At 43.8% G+C, this 19,136-nt stretch overlaps 1 protein-coding gene across 12 annotated transcripts in view; it reads left to right on the top strand.

The window, feature by feature from the left end:
* Nucleotides 1-17,913, top strand: part of LDB2 (LIM domain binding 2) — a 372,982-nt gene extending 355,069 nt beyond the window's left edge. Inside the window, exons 6-9 of one of the 12 annotated variants that reach the window (XM_082728434.1) lie at nt 7,733-7,856; nt 10,768-10,913; nt 13,479-13,621; nt 16,266-17,913. In XM_082728434.1, the coding sequence (XP_082584560.1) occupies nt 7,733-7,856; nt 10,768-10,913; nt 13,479-13,583 (375 nt within the window). In that variant the 3' untranslated portion in view covers nt 13,584-13,621; nt 16,266-17,913. Of the gene's footprint in view, nt 1-7,732; nt 7,857-10,767; nt 10,920-13,478; nt 13,622-16,265 lie in introns of all 12 variants that reach the window. The other 11 variants (XM_082728443.1, XM_082728441.1, XM_082728440.1 and 8 more) reach the window with 11 other exon arrangements.
* Nucleotides 17,914-19,136: the final 1,223 nt, after the last annotated feature.

Genomic DNA, 19,136 nt, shown 5'->3' on the forward strand with positions numbered 1-19,136 from the left:
CCCTCCAATCTCCCCTGGTGCCTCCAACTGGCCAAACCTCATCCAAAGCAGGTTGGCAAAATAGTTGGCAAATAATGTCCTCTGTGATACAGAGCTGGGAGTAACGATTGGGTCTAAGAGCAAATAGACAAATAACCAGGGCACTATGGAAAGGGATGCCCATACCAAAGGATGTGGTGGAAAAATGAGGTCCATAGGGTCAGAAGGAAAGAGAATGTACTTCCAAGGCTTTGAACTGACTGTTCATTGGCCATCAGATAGCTACAGCAGAAATATTGAGCCTGGCTAGTCTGATGGAGCCTCCATGGCTCAGGGCAACAGCCCCAGCCCTTCTCTCATAGGGGTAGTCAGAAAAGCAACCAGTGGTCACAAAGAGTCCTTTCTGGGAGCCTCAAAACTGAGATCAAGGCATAGATATTGAAATGTGCATGCATGGCCGGCTCAGTCCAGCAAAAGGATGGTTCTTGAAGTGGCAGCTGCCGCATGGCAAAGCCAGCTCCTCAGCACCACCACCTTCCTCTCCCAAAGCAGAAGAGGGCTGTCTGTCTCTGGGGGTGGATGAGATAACTTTCCCCAGTAATCAATTTGCAAAACAATTGAGAAAAGGCAGAGGCTCCCCTGGTTGAATCTTCAGATAAAAAAGAGGGTGCTTTGAATTTGACAACCAATCTACCTTTAATCCTATCAGGAAATAAACCGAAATCATAATCTGATGTTTTAGAATTGCATCGCTTCTAAGGGAAAGCATTTCCTTCTCTCTTGTTTTTCATCCTCTGAGGCAGAGTGGGTTTTACTCCTATGATACCTGTTATTCATTCTTATCTCTTTCTAGGTGTGATTATCTGCTTATTTTGCTTTGCTTTGTTTTGTTTTTCTTTTAGATTCTGTGTATCTCTCTATTGTTTTAATGTAAGATCTCTTTCTGTGAGGTGTTTCTTAATTAGGAGATACTCCTCAACCTTAGATAAGAGCTTGTTTCTTAATCACCCCCAACACTCTGATATCTTTTTAATTCAGAATCAGCCGGAGGAATAGGTTACTGGAGGGGGGGCAGGGAAAGAAAGAACTCTAGTTTGTGGATTTGAACATTTTGTATTTATCACTGAATTCTAAAAACTGATTTTTATTAGAGACATTAGCCACTAAAATGCAGTGTAACTGTTGGCCTAATTACCATCCCTTGGTGTATTATATCTAGTGACCCCCTAAGTCTCAAGGAGGCCAAATGATTTACTCCCCAGTAGCTAACCAATCACATCACACAATGATCTCTTGGCTCAGTAGAGAGCCACTGATGCAACTAGTATTTATCATAATACTAATTTCCACCCTTTGAGCACTGACCTTGCTCCACGAATTGCATTAAGTATTCCATATGTTGTTTCAAACTATCAGAGATAAGTATCTTTATCCCCATTTTACAGATGAGGAGATTCAGAGAGGCTGCAATTTCTGGCCAAGAACACACCATTTGTAAATGGCAGACTTGGGATTTTGAATCCGTATGAATCTGGTTCCGAAGCCCACACCACTCATGTATGATCTATATCTCTATGTAGAGGTCAATACTGTGTACAGGGAACAATACAAAGACAATGAGAGCCTTTAAATTTGGTATCTTAGCAGTAATTTAAGACCCTCTGACTTAGAGAGGTAGACAACAAAGCAGTTAGTTGTTGAGAACACAGGGTTGGAACCAGGCAGACTTCACTATGCAGTTCTTCTTTGCCCTTTAAATGGTTATAAAACCCTGGCTACATGATAAGAATTACATTCTTTACTCTCAGCTCTAGGTGATTTAATGGCTGTGAGCTTGAGTTTCCTCACCTGTAAAAGTGAGCCAGGACCTGGTGAGAGTTAATGATATAGTATATGTCAGGTACCTACTCTAGGGACAGGCATAGGTTAAATATTCCATGGCGATTATGAAGTTACGACCCAGCAAATATTTGAGTATGCCTAATACGGTGTTAAATAGAAAGAAGAGAAAAATGAAATATGGTTTGCTATAGATAAGATGAAACAAATCCACAAGAAAGGAATATTCCCAATGCAAATATAAACACTGGGCTGTACCTAGATTAGTGATAAGTGCAGTAGAAGCAGGGGTCCCTTGTGGGTGGGCATGGTCAGAGACAGACTGGGCTTTGAACTGGACCTTGGAAGCCATCAGTGGTCTTATTGGTGGGATTCAACTGTGGTTTATAGGCCAGTGCGAGACCGTAAACTCTTAGTGGTCCATGACAAAATGAGGAAGCTTGCTCTGGAATGTAAATCAACTACACAGTTGAACACATTGTTTACTTCATCCAACTTTTTTTTTTCTGACATAAGACTTTCTCAGTGAAGGAAGCAGTGAACTGAATTACACTCTGCCTCAAGCGGCTTCTCCTGTCACAGAAGCACAACAGATAGTTTGCAGACCACCTACACTGAACAGCACCGGTTTAGTACGGAGGTCAGCAACCTTTCTGTGAAAGGCCAGATAGTAAATATTTTCGGGTCTGTGGGCTCTAGGAACTCTGTCACAACTATTCAACTCTGGTATCATATCACAAAAGCAGCTACCAACATTATGTGAGCATGGCCATATTCAGCCCATAGGCCACAGCTTGCCAGCCTCTAGTTAGAAGGACTGGGAAAGAGGGGAGGTCTTCTAGGAAAAAAGAACAACGTGAACAGAAGTCTGAGCTCGTACTGAAATACTAACCTCGGGCAAGCCTATATGCAAAGAGTAGGTGACTCAAGTCCAGAAGATGCCATCCATCATCCAGAAAAGACTGAATCAAAGTGTTGTCAGTAGACAGGACTTAGGTTTGGGAGTTAGCCAAATGTCAACCTCAGGGCATCAGCTTTTTCATAGGCCAGAGCCAACTCTGACAAGCATCCCCTATTTCTGGAAGTGGGTTTGGACAAGAAGTTGAGCAAGAAGAGTAAGTGTGAAGATATAGCTAAGGAGAATTAAATTTCTCCAGGAGAACTGTCAGATGAAAACAAATCAAAACACAATACTGTACATTTGCTGGGCCCTTTGTTTCTACAAAAGGTCCCAGGATGAGCTGAGATCTTCCTGTCCGGCCTAGACAAATAGTAACTGGGCACATGCATGTGCATTTGTGCAAAGCCTTCTCTACAGGAGAGTCAATTGGTTATTTCTCACATGGACAAATACATCACCTCTAAGCCTCCAAGACAAGGCTTTATTTGTCTACTATTAGCATATAAGTCTGGCCAATCTGTTTATTATCCACCACTCATCCATCCATCTACCCAACCATCCAGCACCTATCCACCCACTCATCCATCCATCCACCCACCCATCTGTTTATCCATCCATCTTTCATCCAACTATCCTTGTACTCACTCAGCAAGTTGCTGTTGTAGTTCCAGGTTTTGATTCCATACCAAAGGGTCAGTGCGGGGGCCCAAATCCCAGAAAATGAACTCAGAAGCATAGCAGCATCAGCTTCGCTTAAAATCCTTACTAAATCTGCAGAAAGATGTGCTTGCAGTTTTGCTGGGATGGGCAAGAGCTTTCTTTGAGATCCTAGATGGACCCGACAGGGACCACACATTCAGGAGCTTCATACTCAAAATGAGATCTTGGACTTTGCTGACACCTGCCCCTTCCACAGTGCTCTAGAATTACTCCTGGTTCTTCTCAACACCACTGCAGGAGGAAGCCGAACTAAGTGGCAGCCCTGAGTGCAGACTGCTGCAAATGCTGTAGAAATGCTGTGGCGGTCCTTGTCAGGCAAAGGGACAGGTCCACTGAGAACTTTGTAGCAGGCTCAACTCTGCAGACACAATTGTTCCTTTAAATCAAAAGACTCTGTGTTATTATGCTTAGTTCCACTGATATGCATTTGACTGATGTGGTCATGTCGCTCTGTGTGTGTGTGTGTGTGTGTGTGTGGGTGTGGGTGTAGCGTGAAGGAAAAGGCATGTAGCCTGGTTTATACTTATTACAAACAGGGAACACTTGGCTTAGAGTCAATGGACGGGGATATAAGAGGATTCATAAACTTCCAGATATTTTGTTCAAACTTTAAAAAAGAGGCTGCAGAGCCTTCCCCAGATTCTCAGGGGGGACCAAGACCCCAGGGACAGCAGGAATCCTGGCTCCAGAAGGAACTGGCGAGTGACTGCGGGAACCCACTCCCTCAGCCATCTTCCTGATCTCATTTCAGAACGCCCCAGGCCTTCACTGTTGCCAAAAATGCACTGGCTCTCTGCCTGAGAAGGCAGGCTCTTGTCTGAGTTAGTTCTGCCACCTACAGCATGCAGCCCAGCACTCCACAGCAGGCTCGTTTGAACACATGAATCCAGGAGAAGGCTGCCTTTCCAGCCTGGGAACCCTCCTCTGGAAGAAAAATGGCTTTGGGGATTCCTAATTAGTATTCAGAGATAGGAACTCCTTTGGGGTGGGTTACAGCGATGGGAAGATATTTTCACATTAAAGGGGAAGGGATAAATCCTGAGGATTTGCACCTGAAAAAATTCTGCCCAAAACCCAAAGAGGAAAACACCCTCTGCAAGAAAGAAGTAGATAATGAGCTCACAGGTTCTCATGATAAATGCAGCCGTCCCGTCTGCTCATATGTTCCGTGCCCACTGCCCTTCTGGGTCCACAGGGGTCACTTTAGCCATCTAACTTGTCATATCATGGAAATCCTTGCTTCATAAACCTGTGATTCCTAAAGAAGCTTGATGTGTACACCAGAGTGGTTTTCTTAATATGCTTAAATCATTCCGAGGGGAACTGTATACTCACTAAGGACAGAGGTGATGTTATCCTCTTCCTTATGTCCCTAGGGTCAGAGCAGAGTGCCTGACACTTAGGAAGAAGCCCCATAAATGCTTGTTAATTTAAAGGAACAGAAATGTCATTTGTTTCACAATCTGTCATGTTCCTGCTAATACAGAATCATCATAGCTACTGTTTATTGAACTTGGATCTATCATCTCAAACTCACACAACAATACACAAGATGGGTATTGTCTTACAGGTGAAACTGAGACCCAACACTCTTAAGGGGCTTGGCCAAGGTTGCACACCTAGTGACAGAATTAAAATCCACACCTACACCTCTTGACATCTAAGTCCGTGCTTGTTCTGCTCCATCCATGCATTTTACATCCACAGTAAGCCCATGTCTCAAAAATGGGGAATGGGCCAAAGGACATAGTTGAAAACCTTAGTTATTTTAATTAAAAAAAAAAAACAAACATTTTCCATTCCTTAAAATTTCCCTGAAACCTTTTCTTACTAACCTAGCTTGGTAATAGTTCCAAACATCTTCTGACCCTGTCTGAATCTAGCAGTGTTTCTCCTTGGATGGATAGTCCACTCTTATCTCTTGTTTGTAGGGATGACGGTAAAATCCTTTACTGTGTTTGGAGTGGTGAGCATTAATGGCTGGGGCAGACTTGAGGCTCTCTCTAGCTTGCACAGTGAGGAATTCTTAATGGAGGAATATACACATTGAGTCTTCACAGAGTGGAAATGTGGAGTTAATTGCACAGGACTTCCCTCGCTTTCATGGGGTCCTCCTTACCAGCATTTTAAGTTTCAGAAAGGACTCCAAAGTAAGCAGGAGGATAGACAAGACTGAAGATGCCCCAGAACTAATCCAGACCTCATGCCTGACAGCCCGACTAACTAGGGTTGAGCGGCTTTGTCTCTCTGGCTCACGCTGTACTTGTGTCATTCAGGTTTCGAATTCTTGCTCTCTTCTTCCTGAGAAACTGCAGTGGGAAAGAGATTACAGCTGTCTTGTCAATGGAGTTAGTGGTTTGGGCCAAGTTTAGATCATCAATAGGTAAAAAGAGCAGAGACATTTTTCTAGATGAAGGTAATCTTGATTATCATGCTTAGGCTTGAGAAGGAGGGATGAACATCAAAAAGTGGGGTTAAGTGACAAAAAAGTGGAATTCCAACTGGAAACAATGGGGAATTTGCATGTCTTTCTGTTTATATGTAAAGCCCAGAATATGTAGGGTAGCAGACCTCAAACTGTAGTAGTATGTATCAGAATTAGACTGGAGCATGCTTCTCCAAAAGGCAGATTCGGGACCCTAGTTCCAGACCCAGTGAAACAGAAGGGGAGGAGTCTGGAAGTCTACATTTTTTTTTTAAAAGATTTTATTTTTTTAACAGAGAGATTACAAGTAGGCAGAGAGGGGAGGAAGCAGGCTCCTTGCCGAGCAGAGAGCCCAATGTGGGGCTCGATCCCAGGACCTGAGATCATGACCTGAGCCGAAGGCAGAGGCTTAACCCACTGAGCCACCCAGGTGCCCCTGGAAGTCTGCATTTTTAAAAATCAACAAATTTGGTTCTGTTGAAAGAAAGATCTTCCAGTCTTTACAAGGACACCTTAAATGCATCCATTCAATTGAGCCAAACCTAGGACAACAGAGAAAAAAATGCACAGTCTGGGCATTCAAAGATTTCAAGGTCAAGTAGAAAGGAGACTTAGAAGCAGAGGCTTCCAAAGCTTGGATGAGAAGGTTCACAGAGCAGAAAAGGCTGGGTGCTATGGGAGAACCATAAAGAGTCACCGAGTTCAGCCTGCACAGGGAGAGAGGTACACAACCTGGAGACGAAGGTATAACAGAAGAAGTAACCTTGTCTTCAAGGATGAGTGGGCATTAGCCAAGAAGAGGGGAGGGAAGAATTCCAAGTAGAGGGAACCCAGTGGACCAGTGGATAAAAAGCAGCATGTCTGCTGAATAATGACAGAAGGAAAAGGAGTGGTGTTAAAAAAAGGGGGGGGGGCGATGAAGGCACATCTGCCTTTTATAATGAAATGCTATTTTTCCACATGGAAGAGTGCTTTGCCAATATGTGTACGGCTGTGTTGTGGTCTTTGTCTTCTTAGATACAGCATTCTCAATACAGCAGTATCCTGATGACCTTCCAACTGAGAAGGAATTCAGAAAAGTTCAAGGCAATCCTAAATGGATTTACCTTCTTGTTACATTCATTAATCTTTGTCATCAGATGTCTTGGACCAAAGTAAATCTGAAAAATCTAACCAAAGGAGGGAAGGAAGCAATCGTGTACAGAGCCACAGAGAAAGCTCCTACTCTGAACTAATGTTGGCATATGTTACTGACATTATCATTATGTGTAAAATATAAATGAGTACATGAATAAAAATGGAATAGTGTTCATTGTGGGCCTTGATAAGAATTAGGATCAAAAAAGTACTTGTAGTTGCCACTTTGTTCTCCACAGTTTAAAAGATGGCTTTCACTGCCACATAATCTACATAAACTAGCATTGTAACTCACAGTGTGTGGTTATACAAACAGGAACAACAGCAGAAACCAGAGTAGAAATCAGAGCATGCTGTGCACCATGGAAGAGAGCTTTTTTCTTTAACCAGAGAGAATCATTTGAATTCAGAATAGAGCTACATGTATCCACCCAACAGTTTGTACAGAATGTGTCTCTCGATATGTGTGTGTGTGTGTGTGTGTGTGTGTGTGTGTGTGTGTGTAAATCACATTTGGCTATAACATGGTATTATAAATAACAGTAAATTAGGTGGGCATTATCAAGTGTTGGTAATATTTCTTTTCCTCCAAACTTGCACAGAGAAAACAAAAACCAGGGGAAAAAAGAAAAGTAACTTTGAGCTTTCTAATTGTTTCCAGCTGTTAACATTATTTATTGCAAATAATGTTATCAAATAGTGAAAGACTGATGTCTTTGAACTTTTTGCAGTTGTGTGTAATTCTGGAGCCAATGCAGGAACTGATGTCGAGACATAAAACTTACAACCTCAGTCCACGAGACTGCCTAAAGACCTGCTTGTTTCAGAAGTGGCAGCGGATGGTGGCGCCCCCAGGTATGACCTCATTCTTCACTCTTGCTCTAAAGGCATTTTCCAAGGCCTTTTGGGGGGATGAAGTGATGTGAAAAGGAAGGAAGGAATCATAAATTTGCCAGGATGAGTAGTTTCTTATGGATGTTTGGGCCTGGGGGCGTGGAATTTGTGAAGTATGAGCACCCTTAGGAATTATCTACAATCTCACTTAGGACCCGAAACCCCGAAAAACCAATTGATTTATTTAATGTTCAAGATCATTGGCAAAGACAAAATCAGAAGCAAGGTTTCCTGTCTCCCAGACCGGTGGCTATTCCACTGGACAAGACTGATGTCTTCTCATGGTCCATTGTTATTTTGTTTTTTGTTTTTTTTTTTAAATAGGAATCATAGACATGATGGGAAGGAAGGGATAGAGAGAGGGAGGATGGATGGGAAGGAAAAGGAAAGAATGAAAGAACGAAAAAAATAAATAAATTTGCTCCCTTTTTAAAGATAGATCTAATATCAAAGGGTGCTCTGATCATGAAGAGAATACATAAAAGATTCCATTTTCCTCACTTCCTTAGAATGCAGTTTAGATACTGCAGTCTCCTGCTGAGGCTCTGAGATTACTGCTTCCAGTCATCATTAATTGTCGTTCTATCTAATACATTTTCACTCCCAGGCTTGTGTCGAGCCTCATTGATCATAAAAGCAAAACGTATCCGTTCACTAAAAATTATTTTTATAAAGAGTAATTATTAACATGAAGCACATAGCTTTCTGAATCACAAAATAGAATGGTCACCTTCCACTGGTCGTGGGCCAGGCATTTTATATGAAACGAATATAGTAGATTTAACAAAGTACATATTTAGAAATCTGAGAAAAAATGAACATCATTCTACATAGAATAGTTGCATCCCTGTCTTAGGGGAATTTTAGAAATTTGGAACATTATTTTTCAAATCTATTTGAATGTGCTTAGATTATTTTCTCTTTCAATATCAATAAGGCTTCATGGGAAAAAATATCTCACTGAATGAATGCTTTGAGAACCCATATTTTCCAACATATGCATATATAATTTATATATCATTTATTAACTCAATCATTCATTCAATAATCATTGATTAAGCCCCTAAGAGGTGCCAGGCATTGTTCCAGTCACAGGGGTACAGCACTGAATGAAACAGTCAGAAATCCCAGCCCTCCCAGACCTTATGTTCTCTTTCTGAATCCTGACAATAACCTTATGAGATATTCAATATTACTTCCATTTCAAATATACAGGGCTTGGGATTTAAGCAGTAATTTGCCAAAGATGATCTCATAGCTGATCAGTGAAGGAGGTCTGTGTCACAAGAGGTGTTTATATCTCCAGAGTTCATGACTCTATGACTTCAGCTACTTGCTGCCAAATGGGAGTAATCCAGAGTACACAATTTAGGTATATTTCCCCAAAATTTCACAAAAGAAGTACAGATTTCAAAAAAAAAAAAAAAAGTAGCCGACTTTAATTCTTGAGGTAAAGGAAGAAGATGTTTATCAGGGGAACTGAGTATTTGATTGACTTTGAACGTGTCGCTCAACTCTGGCACCATGAGCTAGAACAATTCTATTCCTATTTCCCCAACCTTCAGGACAAGCACCGATAACTCTCTGTGGACAGACATGTTAGGCCCTTTGATGAAAGTCTTTAAACATAAGAGACAAAATATTCATGAAGGAAAAAAATATGGTATGTAAATGAGAACATAATCCCTTTCTTCCTCAAAAGTCAGGGATAATTTGGTGGACTAGGTGGTCTTTGACATGATCCTTAAAGGAGATCCTGCCCACTGCCCATCAGAAGCAGCATAGGTGTTTTAAGAAAATGCCACAAGGTCCTCTCACTTGGTTCTGGTATGGCCTTGCCTCACCTTCTCGCCATCAGAGTTGGGTCAAGTCTAGGGTTAGCAAAAAGGATGCTCTTACATTCCATTTCCAACTGAGTAACTTCCTGGAAAAAGTTTCTGAACATTTCTCATTTACAAAGCACATATTAGAATAGAATCTAATTAATAGAATTACTATGAATATAAGACAGGCCAAAGAAACCATGAAGAACATGAAAACATTTGGTAAAACTGACTACATAATGTATAAATAAATAATATTCATCTGACCACCCATCACCACAGGTCCTTATGCTTCCAAGAAGAGGACATAGACCTGTCCTCTATTTCTAAATCTTTCTTGAAAATATTTAGCTCCCCATCATGAACATGCTGGCTGTGGCACACTAAGACATTTTCCCCCCAGGAACATTGAAATTAGTAGCATTCTTTAAACATCGGAGTCCAAACCATGCAACTTGAGAACCATACTGAGCTTGGGACCCTACATTTTACATTCATGGCTGACAGAACTCATGCTTCTTCTTTGTACTTGAGTATCTCCAGGTGTGATGGCACTGGGCACTTACCCAGAGACAAAGCTACTACCCAGGTTTACCACCTTATTTTGGTTTCATCTTTTCTCTCACACCTCAGAGGCCCCCTCCCACCCCCCGAGGGGGACCAGGGCCCTCCTTTTGCTCTAAAGAAATGACAGTCCAGAGAAAAATGTGTTCCCCAATTTTGAAATGGTAACAAGACTTTTAACTCAACTATAAAAGTGGTATTTGCGGCTGACCCTTAAAATATAAAATAGATTCCAGACACCCATATAACGTTCGCAAAACATGATAAAACACAAATTATTCCATCTAAATACCAAAGAAGAGAGTTGCACGCATGTTGTGCTAAAAACAAAGCAACGGCTTCCTTCCTTTACTCTGTGTAAAGTTAAAAGAAATGGAAACAATTTAGAGTCTACTCTTTTCAATTCACAAGCACAGCCTCCTTGGAGGGACAGTATTCTGACCGTCGCCCTGGAACTGATCCTCCGTCCATTTTCCATTGTGCAGCAGAACCCACAAGGCAGCCGACAACCAAACGGAGAAAAAGGAAAAACTCCACCAGCAGCACTTCCAACAGCAGTGCCGGCAACAACGCCAACAGTACAGGCAGCAAGAAGAAGACACCAGCCGCCAACCTGAGTCTGTCCAGTCAGGTACCTGTAAGTCTCGCTTTCCTTTTAGGCCTGAAATCCTGCCTTTGCCTGTCTTCCACCTGCAGGGGACCACGTGATAGCCTCCTTGAGCTGCCAACAGCGTTCTGGGCAGGTTGGGGGCGGGGGGAGGGCAAGGCCGGGGCAGGGGAGGGCAAGGAGGGGAGGGAGGAGCTCTGCCATGGAAACCTTCCTTTGCAACCTGGGAATTAGAAAGGAATATTAAGAGTCTGTGCTGCGCAGGGACCTGAATTAAAAAGCCGTCAGAGTCACAGACAGGAGATATGTCACTTAAGGTTTAATTAAAATATCACTTAGCAGCAATGCCTGGTGGCATAGAAGGGGCTCTCGGCGCCATCACCGGAGACCCCGTGCTCCACTGGAAACTAGCTCCCGGCGTTCAGGCTCCATATTGTAATTGGATTGGGCCTTCCCGACATGGGTGTCCCTTCGTATTTTAAGACTCAGGTAATTAACTCCCGGCCACTCAAAATGCAGCTCAGTGGATTCCACTTTACCCATTTCATGAGCTCAGGGGGAGGGTCGGCCCCTGGTTTGGTCTCAGCTCTCTTGACCTCTTGACCCTGTCTTTCATTTCTGGGTCTTGACAAAGGAAATGGGCCACTGAGAAGGAGGCTTCTTTGAACTCCAAGGCTGACAGCTGACGGGTGTCCCCAAAGAGTGTATACCGTGTGGGCCCTTTCTTCATCTTTCTTCATCTCCTGTTACTTTTATTTTCAAGTCCTGTCCTGTCTGCCCAATTCCTTCCTGACTCCAAATCCCTCAGCCCAGATCATTTATCGCTTTTAAATTTTCACGCTCCTCTAAGCATTTCTTGTCCCTTGTCCCCTCCACGATTACTTGTGGGTGCTCCTTCTCTGATTCCCTAGCCATACCGCCCTGTCACCAGGCGTCTGACTGTCCTTTGAGCCCCGACACTTTCGTGGTGCTCCATGGATATCCTCTAGATACCGTGTCTTGGGAAATGTGCTCTATTTCTTGTTACTTCCCTCAACCCATGCAATTTGACCTCTTGCCTCTTCTCACCTCCCCCACCCCCCCACCTTGATCTCTCATCCTCACATCTCTCCCCATGTGAGAGTAGACTCTTCTTTCATGGGGATTCTCCACTTACTTCTAAATGTGTCTTTCAAGTCTGTCCCTGACCCACTTTCACCCACTTTCCATCAGTCCGTTTTCTTTGGCTAAAACCAATGCCAAAACCTGAGAATCCCCGGGGCCGCGGGGACTCTTCTCCTGTCTTCCATAGACAGAGGGTATGGATTTTGTCCTCACTGCACTAGAAAGAAAGGGTCATGGAGAGAGTGGCCAGCCTGTGGGGAAGGTGCCATTTTAATTTTAACACTGCTAGGAGTTATAGTGTTTAAATAATGCCAGACTCACCTCTGTTTTCTGAAGTGGGCTAAAGAGTCAGGAAAAAAAAAAATCAAAGAAGTAAAACAGAGTCTTTTTATTAAGGTACCAATAAGTTAGGCCCACTCTTGGATAAATTGGAAAATGTATAGAGAAAATGGCCTGGTATAAATAAATCAACCCAGAAGTGCTCAAAAGTAGCCCATTATTCATCTACTCCTAGAGTTTTAAAAACTAACATTTGTTAGTTTCCCCTAGCAAATGAGAGTGCATTCCAGAGGATTCTGGAATGGTGACATTGCTACTTAAAGGCACAATGGCTGCAAGAATTCAGCTCAGTTCAACAAATGTTTCCTGAGCTCTTACTATGTGCCCCTCACTCTACCAAGAGTAAACAAATAAACAACAAAAACCCAGGCCCTGCCTTAGAAGAGCTCAGCGTCTCCTCGAGGGATGGCCAAGAAATTTCCCTTCTCCTGCCCACTCAGTCTCCAGGTGTCAGCTAACAGGGTCCGGCACTGAGTAGCGATCTAAGACCCAGACTGGGTTTGGCAGGCTGTCCGTTAGTGATGTCCGTCTCAGGTGTAGAAGAGTGGCGTGAGTGTCATGCATTTTGATATACCTGGCCTCGTTGGAAACATTTCAATTTTATTTTAAAGGGCACATAATTTGTTCTACTCCCTGATGCTCCTTTCCGCCAATCCACCAACTGCATTTTAGTGGAGGATACCTGTGTCGAGAGGGTTCTTAGTGAACTGAGACCCTCTGGACTTGGTGAGAACAAGGCACCATTAGAAAGTGAGAGCAGAATTTCAGCACCAATCCCACACCCATGCAATGAAAAGAGGTTTTAATCGAGTAAAACTTACAGAGGGCCCAGAGGGGCAGGGAAAGACAACAGGAAAAATGTACACATTTCTGTGTGCACTCCAGTTGAATGGACATTAAATGATAAGCATCGTCTGGCTTGTAGTGACCACATCTCTTAACCCTGTGTACTGAACTACCAACACGATTTTACTGTTAAAATGGAACGCAGTCTGCAGCCCTGGCTGTCTCGTTCACAGGCATGACCAGATTTTGTGTGCCACTGTGACCACAACTGTGGTCTGCCTCGCTGCCGCGGCAGCAAAGTGTGTGTCTGGTGAGGACTAGGGTTTAATCCTTGGATTCTGCTTCTCACTCCATGAGCAGGGGCTAGGAGCGATCCCGAACTGCAGCCTCAACCCTGGGAGGGATGGAGACCTGTGTCATTCAACAGCAGTGACCCCTTCTGGCCAATTTAAGGAGAAGCATTGAGGGGCCCTGAAAGGAGTCACTTCCAGTCCTCCTCAGAGGTTGGTGGTCCTTGCACGGGGGATTAGTGAGAAGATGTGACATGGGCAAGAGCTGGTGGCACCTCCAGGCCTCCAGCGAGGAGCAGAGGTCTGCCTCATGGGGAGCCGAGGGCATCCGGGTTACTCTCAGACACACCAGCCCTGCCTCCTGTGGGACACACGAGATAGCAGACAATGGAAATGCACCTCTCACTACCCATGTTGAATGTTGGGGGGATTTTTAAAGATGTGGGGGTGGGGAAGATGGAGCCAACATCTACTAGTGAGAGGCAGCCCAGAACGTGCACTATGTCTCCATTCATTTTGTGTGAGGCTAACAAATCGAGATCACCTGAGCAGAGAACCACTCCTCTAGTCTGCAGGTTCCGTAGAGCCAGGCAGAGCCCTGTGCGTACTTGGATAAGCGGCCTCAAGAATCTATGTGCCTAAGAAGCTCTTAGCACACATCTCTTTCATAGCTTGTCGTCTATCAATCATTCACACGTGTACACATAGGATCATGTATCTGGCTGAGGATTTTCTTTTATAATCAGGAAGGCAAATGTAGCATCTCTCTGAAATTCAGGATGCTGACAAGGATTTATGCCTGGGCATCTCTTCCAGCTGTTCCAACCAACATGAGCTGATATCAGACCCATTTGGAATGATTCAAATCACTATTTTCATAGTATTTTTCATGAATGACCATTATTTTTCTGATGCAATGAAGGCACCTGGAGCGTTGAGGACCTTTGCCTAATGTCACGCTTAAGCTGCCTTCTGATTTTTCTCCTCTGTTTCCAAATTATGCTTACCTCCCCACACTGTCCCAGCCTCTCTTGATGACCTTGGACTCACAATACTAATGCAGATGCACATGGTTGGTCCCCATGCCCTTCTCCTGTCCTGTGACACCTCCCGCATGTGTTTTCCAACCCTTCCAAAGTGTGCTTGTTGCACGTAAGTCATGAAACGAGATTAATCCACATCATCCTCTCCTCAGTCTTGCCCTGTTCTTTCCCCCACCTTTATTCCTGATCATAAGCACTGTCTCCTGATTGCCTGTAACCAAGCAGCACTTTTTTGTCCAAAACACCCCTAGCGGGTGGTGCGGCTAACCCGATAACGTCCCCTCCTCTCTGGAGAGCCCATTCCATCTGCAGTCCTGTCCGTATTCTTGCCAGTCAGAGTCTCTGTCTATGTTGTTCTCATCTCGAGTCCATGTCGGTGTCACGTCTGGCTCTTCGCTGCATAATCAGTATGTTCTTTGAAGCACACTGCTGATTTCCCCGCCAGCACCTGTATTGCTGAGTTTACCCAATTCGTATTTGAGGCATTTACTTCACCTGGGACATAGCTCTTTAAAATCATGTTTGTCAAATTACAGGAGTGACTAGTCAGAAAACACAGTTTGGAAATCCATTGATGATCTCCCCCATAATTCTCGGGGAGTCAATCGATCACTCAAATAAGGTTTTCTATTCTGAAATCAATCAGGCAGCCATTAAGGCTTCCTTTCAGTTGGCACCTTCTAGAATTCTGGAGGGCCCACTGGACCTTCTCCTGACCATAGGCAGTATTCTACCACACTGTCCCAGAAAAGCTTCTCTTGCCCCTAGTGAAGACGTTTTAGCCCAGTTGCCAAGGCATTTCATCCAATTAGCCTCCCTGTCAGGAAACACACCCTTCCATGTCCAAAAGCATCTGGTTCAGCCTTGCTTTTTCTGGCCGAGGCAGATGACTGCACTGGGCACTCTCTGGGAGTCACCGCACTTTTGAGTAGACTAGTGCCCATAGCCTGCCCAGCAGTATCACATGACAGGTGTCCTGTCCCATGCCCAGGTCACCCATCAACCCCATATAGCTCCCCTTTGAACGAAGAGGCCAGAGCTGTGCCCTGTGTGTGCATCCTTGTCCCCAGCCCTGTGCCTCTCCAGCAGTGGCCACCATGATGCTCCAGGCTACAGTGGATGGCTTCCTTGCTTGCATGGAAGGACAATTTGTACTTAAAGGAGTGATTAGATGGATTCTTCTTGCACGCTTCCATTTCTGATGACTACCAGCTTCATCAATGTAATTATAATTAGTGCTCTTCATCTTCCTTTTATGGCACCAGCTGGACAGACTGGTTCTCTTTACTGCCCAGATTGGTGGCAGGGTTGTCTGTGTGGGGATAGGTGACAGGCACCATGAAATAACAGATGGTAAATTCAGGGCTTGTTGGCAATCAGCAGGTTTTTGCTAATGACTTAATTAGCTATGCAAATTGTCAAATCAGTGTGAACATTGTTTTTATCGAAAACTTTACCTAAATTAATTACCATAATTAAGTAGCAGAATGTCAAGGATATTGGCTGCATAAAAGGGCCTGGCTGAATAGAAAAAAAGAGAGATTCTGTCTTCAATTAAAATGTATACCGTCCTTGGGACAGAGAGAATGCCATTTGGAATGAGTTGCGTGAATACCATAGAACCGTATCCTCCCCACGTTGGCTGCTAGTTTCCAAAGGCATTCAGAGGCCCTAAATAAAAAGTGGCGGATTTTTGGAGGTATTGGAAAGCACCCAGCAGAAGGTTCCACAGCCCTCTCTCAAGTCCCCAATGTCAGCAAGTTAAAAGCGTGGATTTTTTTAATTTTGAAAAATCCATTTTTTTATTTCTGCAGATTGCTAGCATTGCTCGTTCTCCGGTGTCAGGCTGCGCACTAAGGACATAAACTCGCGTGGTTGTTCCACGTCAGGAGGCAATGTTTATTTCCTGTAGAAATCAAATATGCGTCTCGCCCCCGACTTTGAGACTTGACCCCGGGGCTCAGTACACGAGTGTGTCTGTCCTAGATCCCCCAGCTCCTCCCGCTAGTATTTTAAGCTGAGCTTCTCTGTCCCAAGGTTTCCCTGTAATAATGTCAGCTGCTGTTCACAGGATGTGATGGTGGTAGGAGAGCCAACTCTGATGGGAGGTGAGTTTGGGGACGAGGACGAAAGGCTAATCACTAGATTAGAAAACACGCAATATGACGCGGCCAACGGCGTGGACGACGAGGAAGACTTCAACAGCCCCCCCGCCCTGGGGAACAGCAGCCCGTGGAGCAGTAAACCCCCCGCCGCTCAAGAGACCAAATCAGAAAACGCCCCGCCCCAGGCTCCCCAGTGAGACTGACCCGCACCTGCACCCACTGTCAGGAGGCCGTGGGGTACACCCACGCTTGCAGATCCTTGCTTACAGGAGAGGAAGGAGGAGAAATTTAAAAAAAAAAAATTAAAAATTAAAAAAAAGAAAAAAAAAAAACTTTTCCACGCAAATGCTATTTCTAAACCACAATGGTCTGGGTTTGACTTTCTTTCTTTTTTTCTTTTTTGAATTGAGAGGATTATTCCAATAAACTTCCATGACCCTTCCCTGGAGGCCTTCGCAGGTAACGCAGATACTGGCACTGATAGTAATGAAAACCAGAGTGAATGCTCCCGCTTCTCCTGGCTCAGTGTTAAACCACATGTTTGTTAATTATGCCCCCTCCCCCAAGCCGGTCCCAACCCAACGAAGGCCATATTGTCAATACGCCCTCAGTGCTCAGGGTCTCATTATATGCCGACCCTAACTACAGATGACTTTTTAATATTGTAAAATATTTTCTGCTTTTTGACTTGCATCTGAGAGTTTCTTGTTTCAGTAAAAAAAGAAAAGAAAAAAAATCAGCTTTTGGACAGTAATTTGTGTATCCTTATTATTTGTATTATTTTCTTCACCTTTTCTTTCATTGGGTAACAGCTAAGAGGGCCTATCAGCGTAATTTATGGCTGAGCTAATGTCAATTGGTTCTCCAACCCGAGTTCGTTTAATCGAGTCCAAGTACTGAAACAAGAAATGTCTTTTTGTCATCGAAGACACAGAGATGGATTTTTATGTAAAGAAAGACACGTACCTGGCCCATTGAGAACTGATACATTTGTAAAATTGCTGTTGATCCAAATCTTTTCAAGCCATGTAATCCATTAATTTTGTGGGCAGTTTAATGAATCTGAAACTTTTGTGTTTTTTATTGTATCTGAGTTGACTGTTGATTCTTTTCATAGTATATTTCTTGTATAATATTTTGTAAAGCCCTCCCTTGGTTCTTTTACGGGGATTTTTCTTTTGGGGCAATTCCAGTGTATTTATGTGAAACTTTATAAGAGAACTAATTTTTCCATTTGCATATTAATATGTTCTTCCACACATGTAAAGACACAGTGGCTCCGTGTGTTATAAAACAGCTGTATTTTATGTATGCTTTACTGATAAGTGTGCCAATAATAAACTGTGTTAACAACCAATGCAGGTGGGTCTGGCTGTTTGTGAGCACAGCGGCGAAATCTGCCCACAATTATGAGAACTCTGGAGCTTGGAGTTGGCACCCAGCCTGTACGTGGAGTGGACTTGTGAAAGCCGTGCTACCCTTTGTTAAGTTTGATTCCTTTCCCTGCTCACTGCAGTTCACTTGGGCAGATGTGGGAGTGTCTGAACAAGGAAGATCTAGCTTGTGTTTCTGGAGCTTGGCAATTGTAAGAGCAGTAGTTTCCAGGCACTGAGAGTTTATGCTGCACCAACCCTACTTAAGGTTCATGGAGATTATTTCAGCTCATCTTTACAGCTTCTTCAGAAAGCTGGCATTAGTATCTTCATTTTTAAAAATCAGTGCTTAGGGGTGCCTGGGTGGCTCAGTGGATTAAAACCTCTGCCTTCGGCTCAGGTCATGATCTCAGGGTCCTGGGATTGAGCCCCACATTGGGCTCTCTGCTCAGCAGGGAGCCTGCTTCCCCCACTCTCTCTGTCTGCCTCTGCCTACTCTCTGTCAAATAAATAAATAAAATCTTTAATTAATAAATAAATAAATATCAATGCTTGCTTGCCCAAAAGTTGCTGTATGAGACTCGAAAATTCACTTGAGGACTTGTTTTGTTTAAAGAAAGTTTCTCGTGTGTTTCCGCTTTGTTTTCCACCAGTGAGGAAGATGAGAGAAAAAAATCTGTTAGTGTGTGTTGGATGTGTTTTAAGTGCCAGGTAATTTTAATTTATCATCTTGGCAAATTCTGGAAATGGGAATTTGAAAATGAGAAGCTGAGGGAGGTTATGTGTCTTTGGTTGGGATTCCCGGAAGCAGAGCCTGAGATCCGGATTTGGGGGCACAAGATTACTGAAGGAGTCTTCTTCAGGTAAAAGAAAGGGAATCTTTAAGATAGTTGGGACTGGGGGAACAGGATAGGGAAGGGGAAAGAGTCTACAAAAGCTATGGACTCCTGGTGTCTATTCTATTTTGGGGACCTGATCCATGAAGAGAGGGCTCAGAACACAGACCTCACTACAGAACTGTCCCTTCCTGACCTAAGCTGTCAGACTTTTGTGTACCTGTACCAGTCAGTCATTGGCTGAAGCCATCCCCAGGGCATAGGAGACTGGAACCTTTGGAACAAGATGGGCCCCATCAGCTCAGGACAGTTCTGTAGAGAAAACGGCCAAATAGAGGGCAACAGTCCTAGTGTCCTGGCATGGGTGTGCC

The sequence above is a fragment of the Mustela nivalis genome (assembly GCF_964662115.1).
Source record: "Mustela nivalis genome assembly, chromosome: 4".
Lineage (NCBI taxonomy): Eukaryota > Metazoa > Chordata > Mammalia > Carnivora > Mustelidae > Mustela > Mustela nivalis.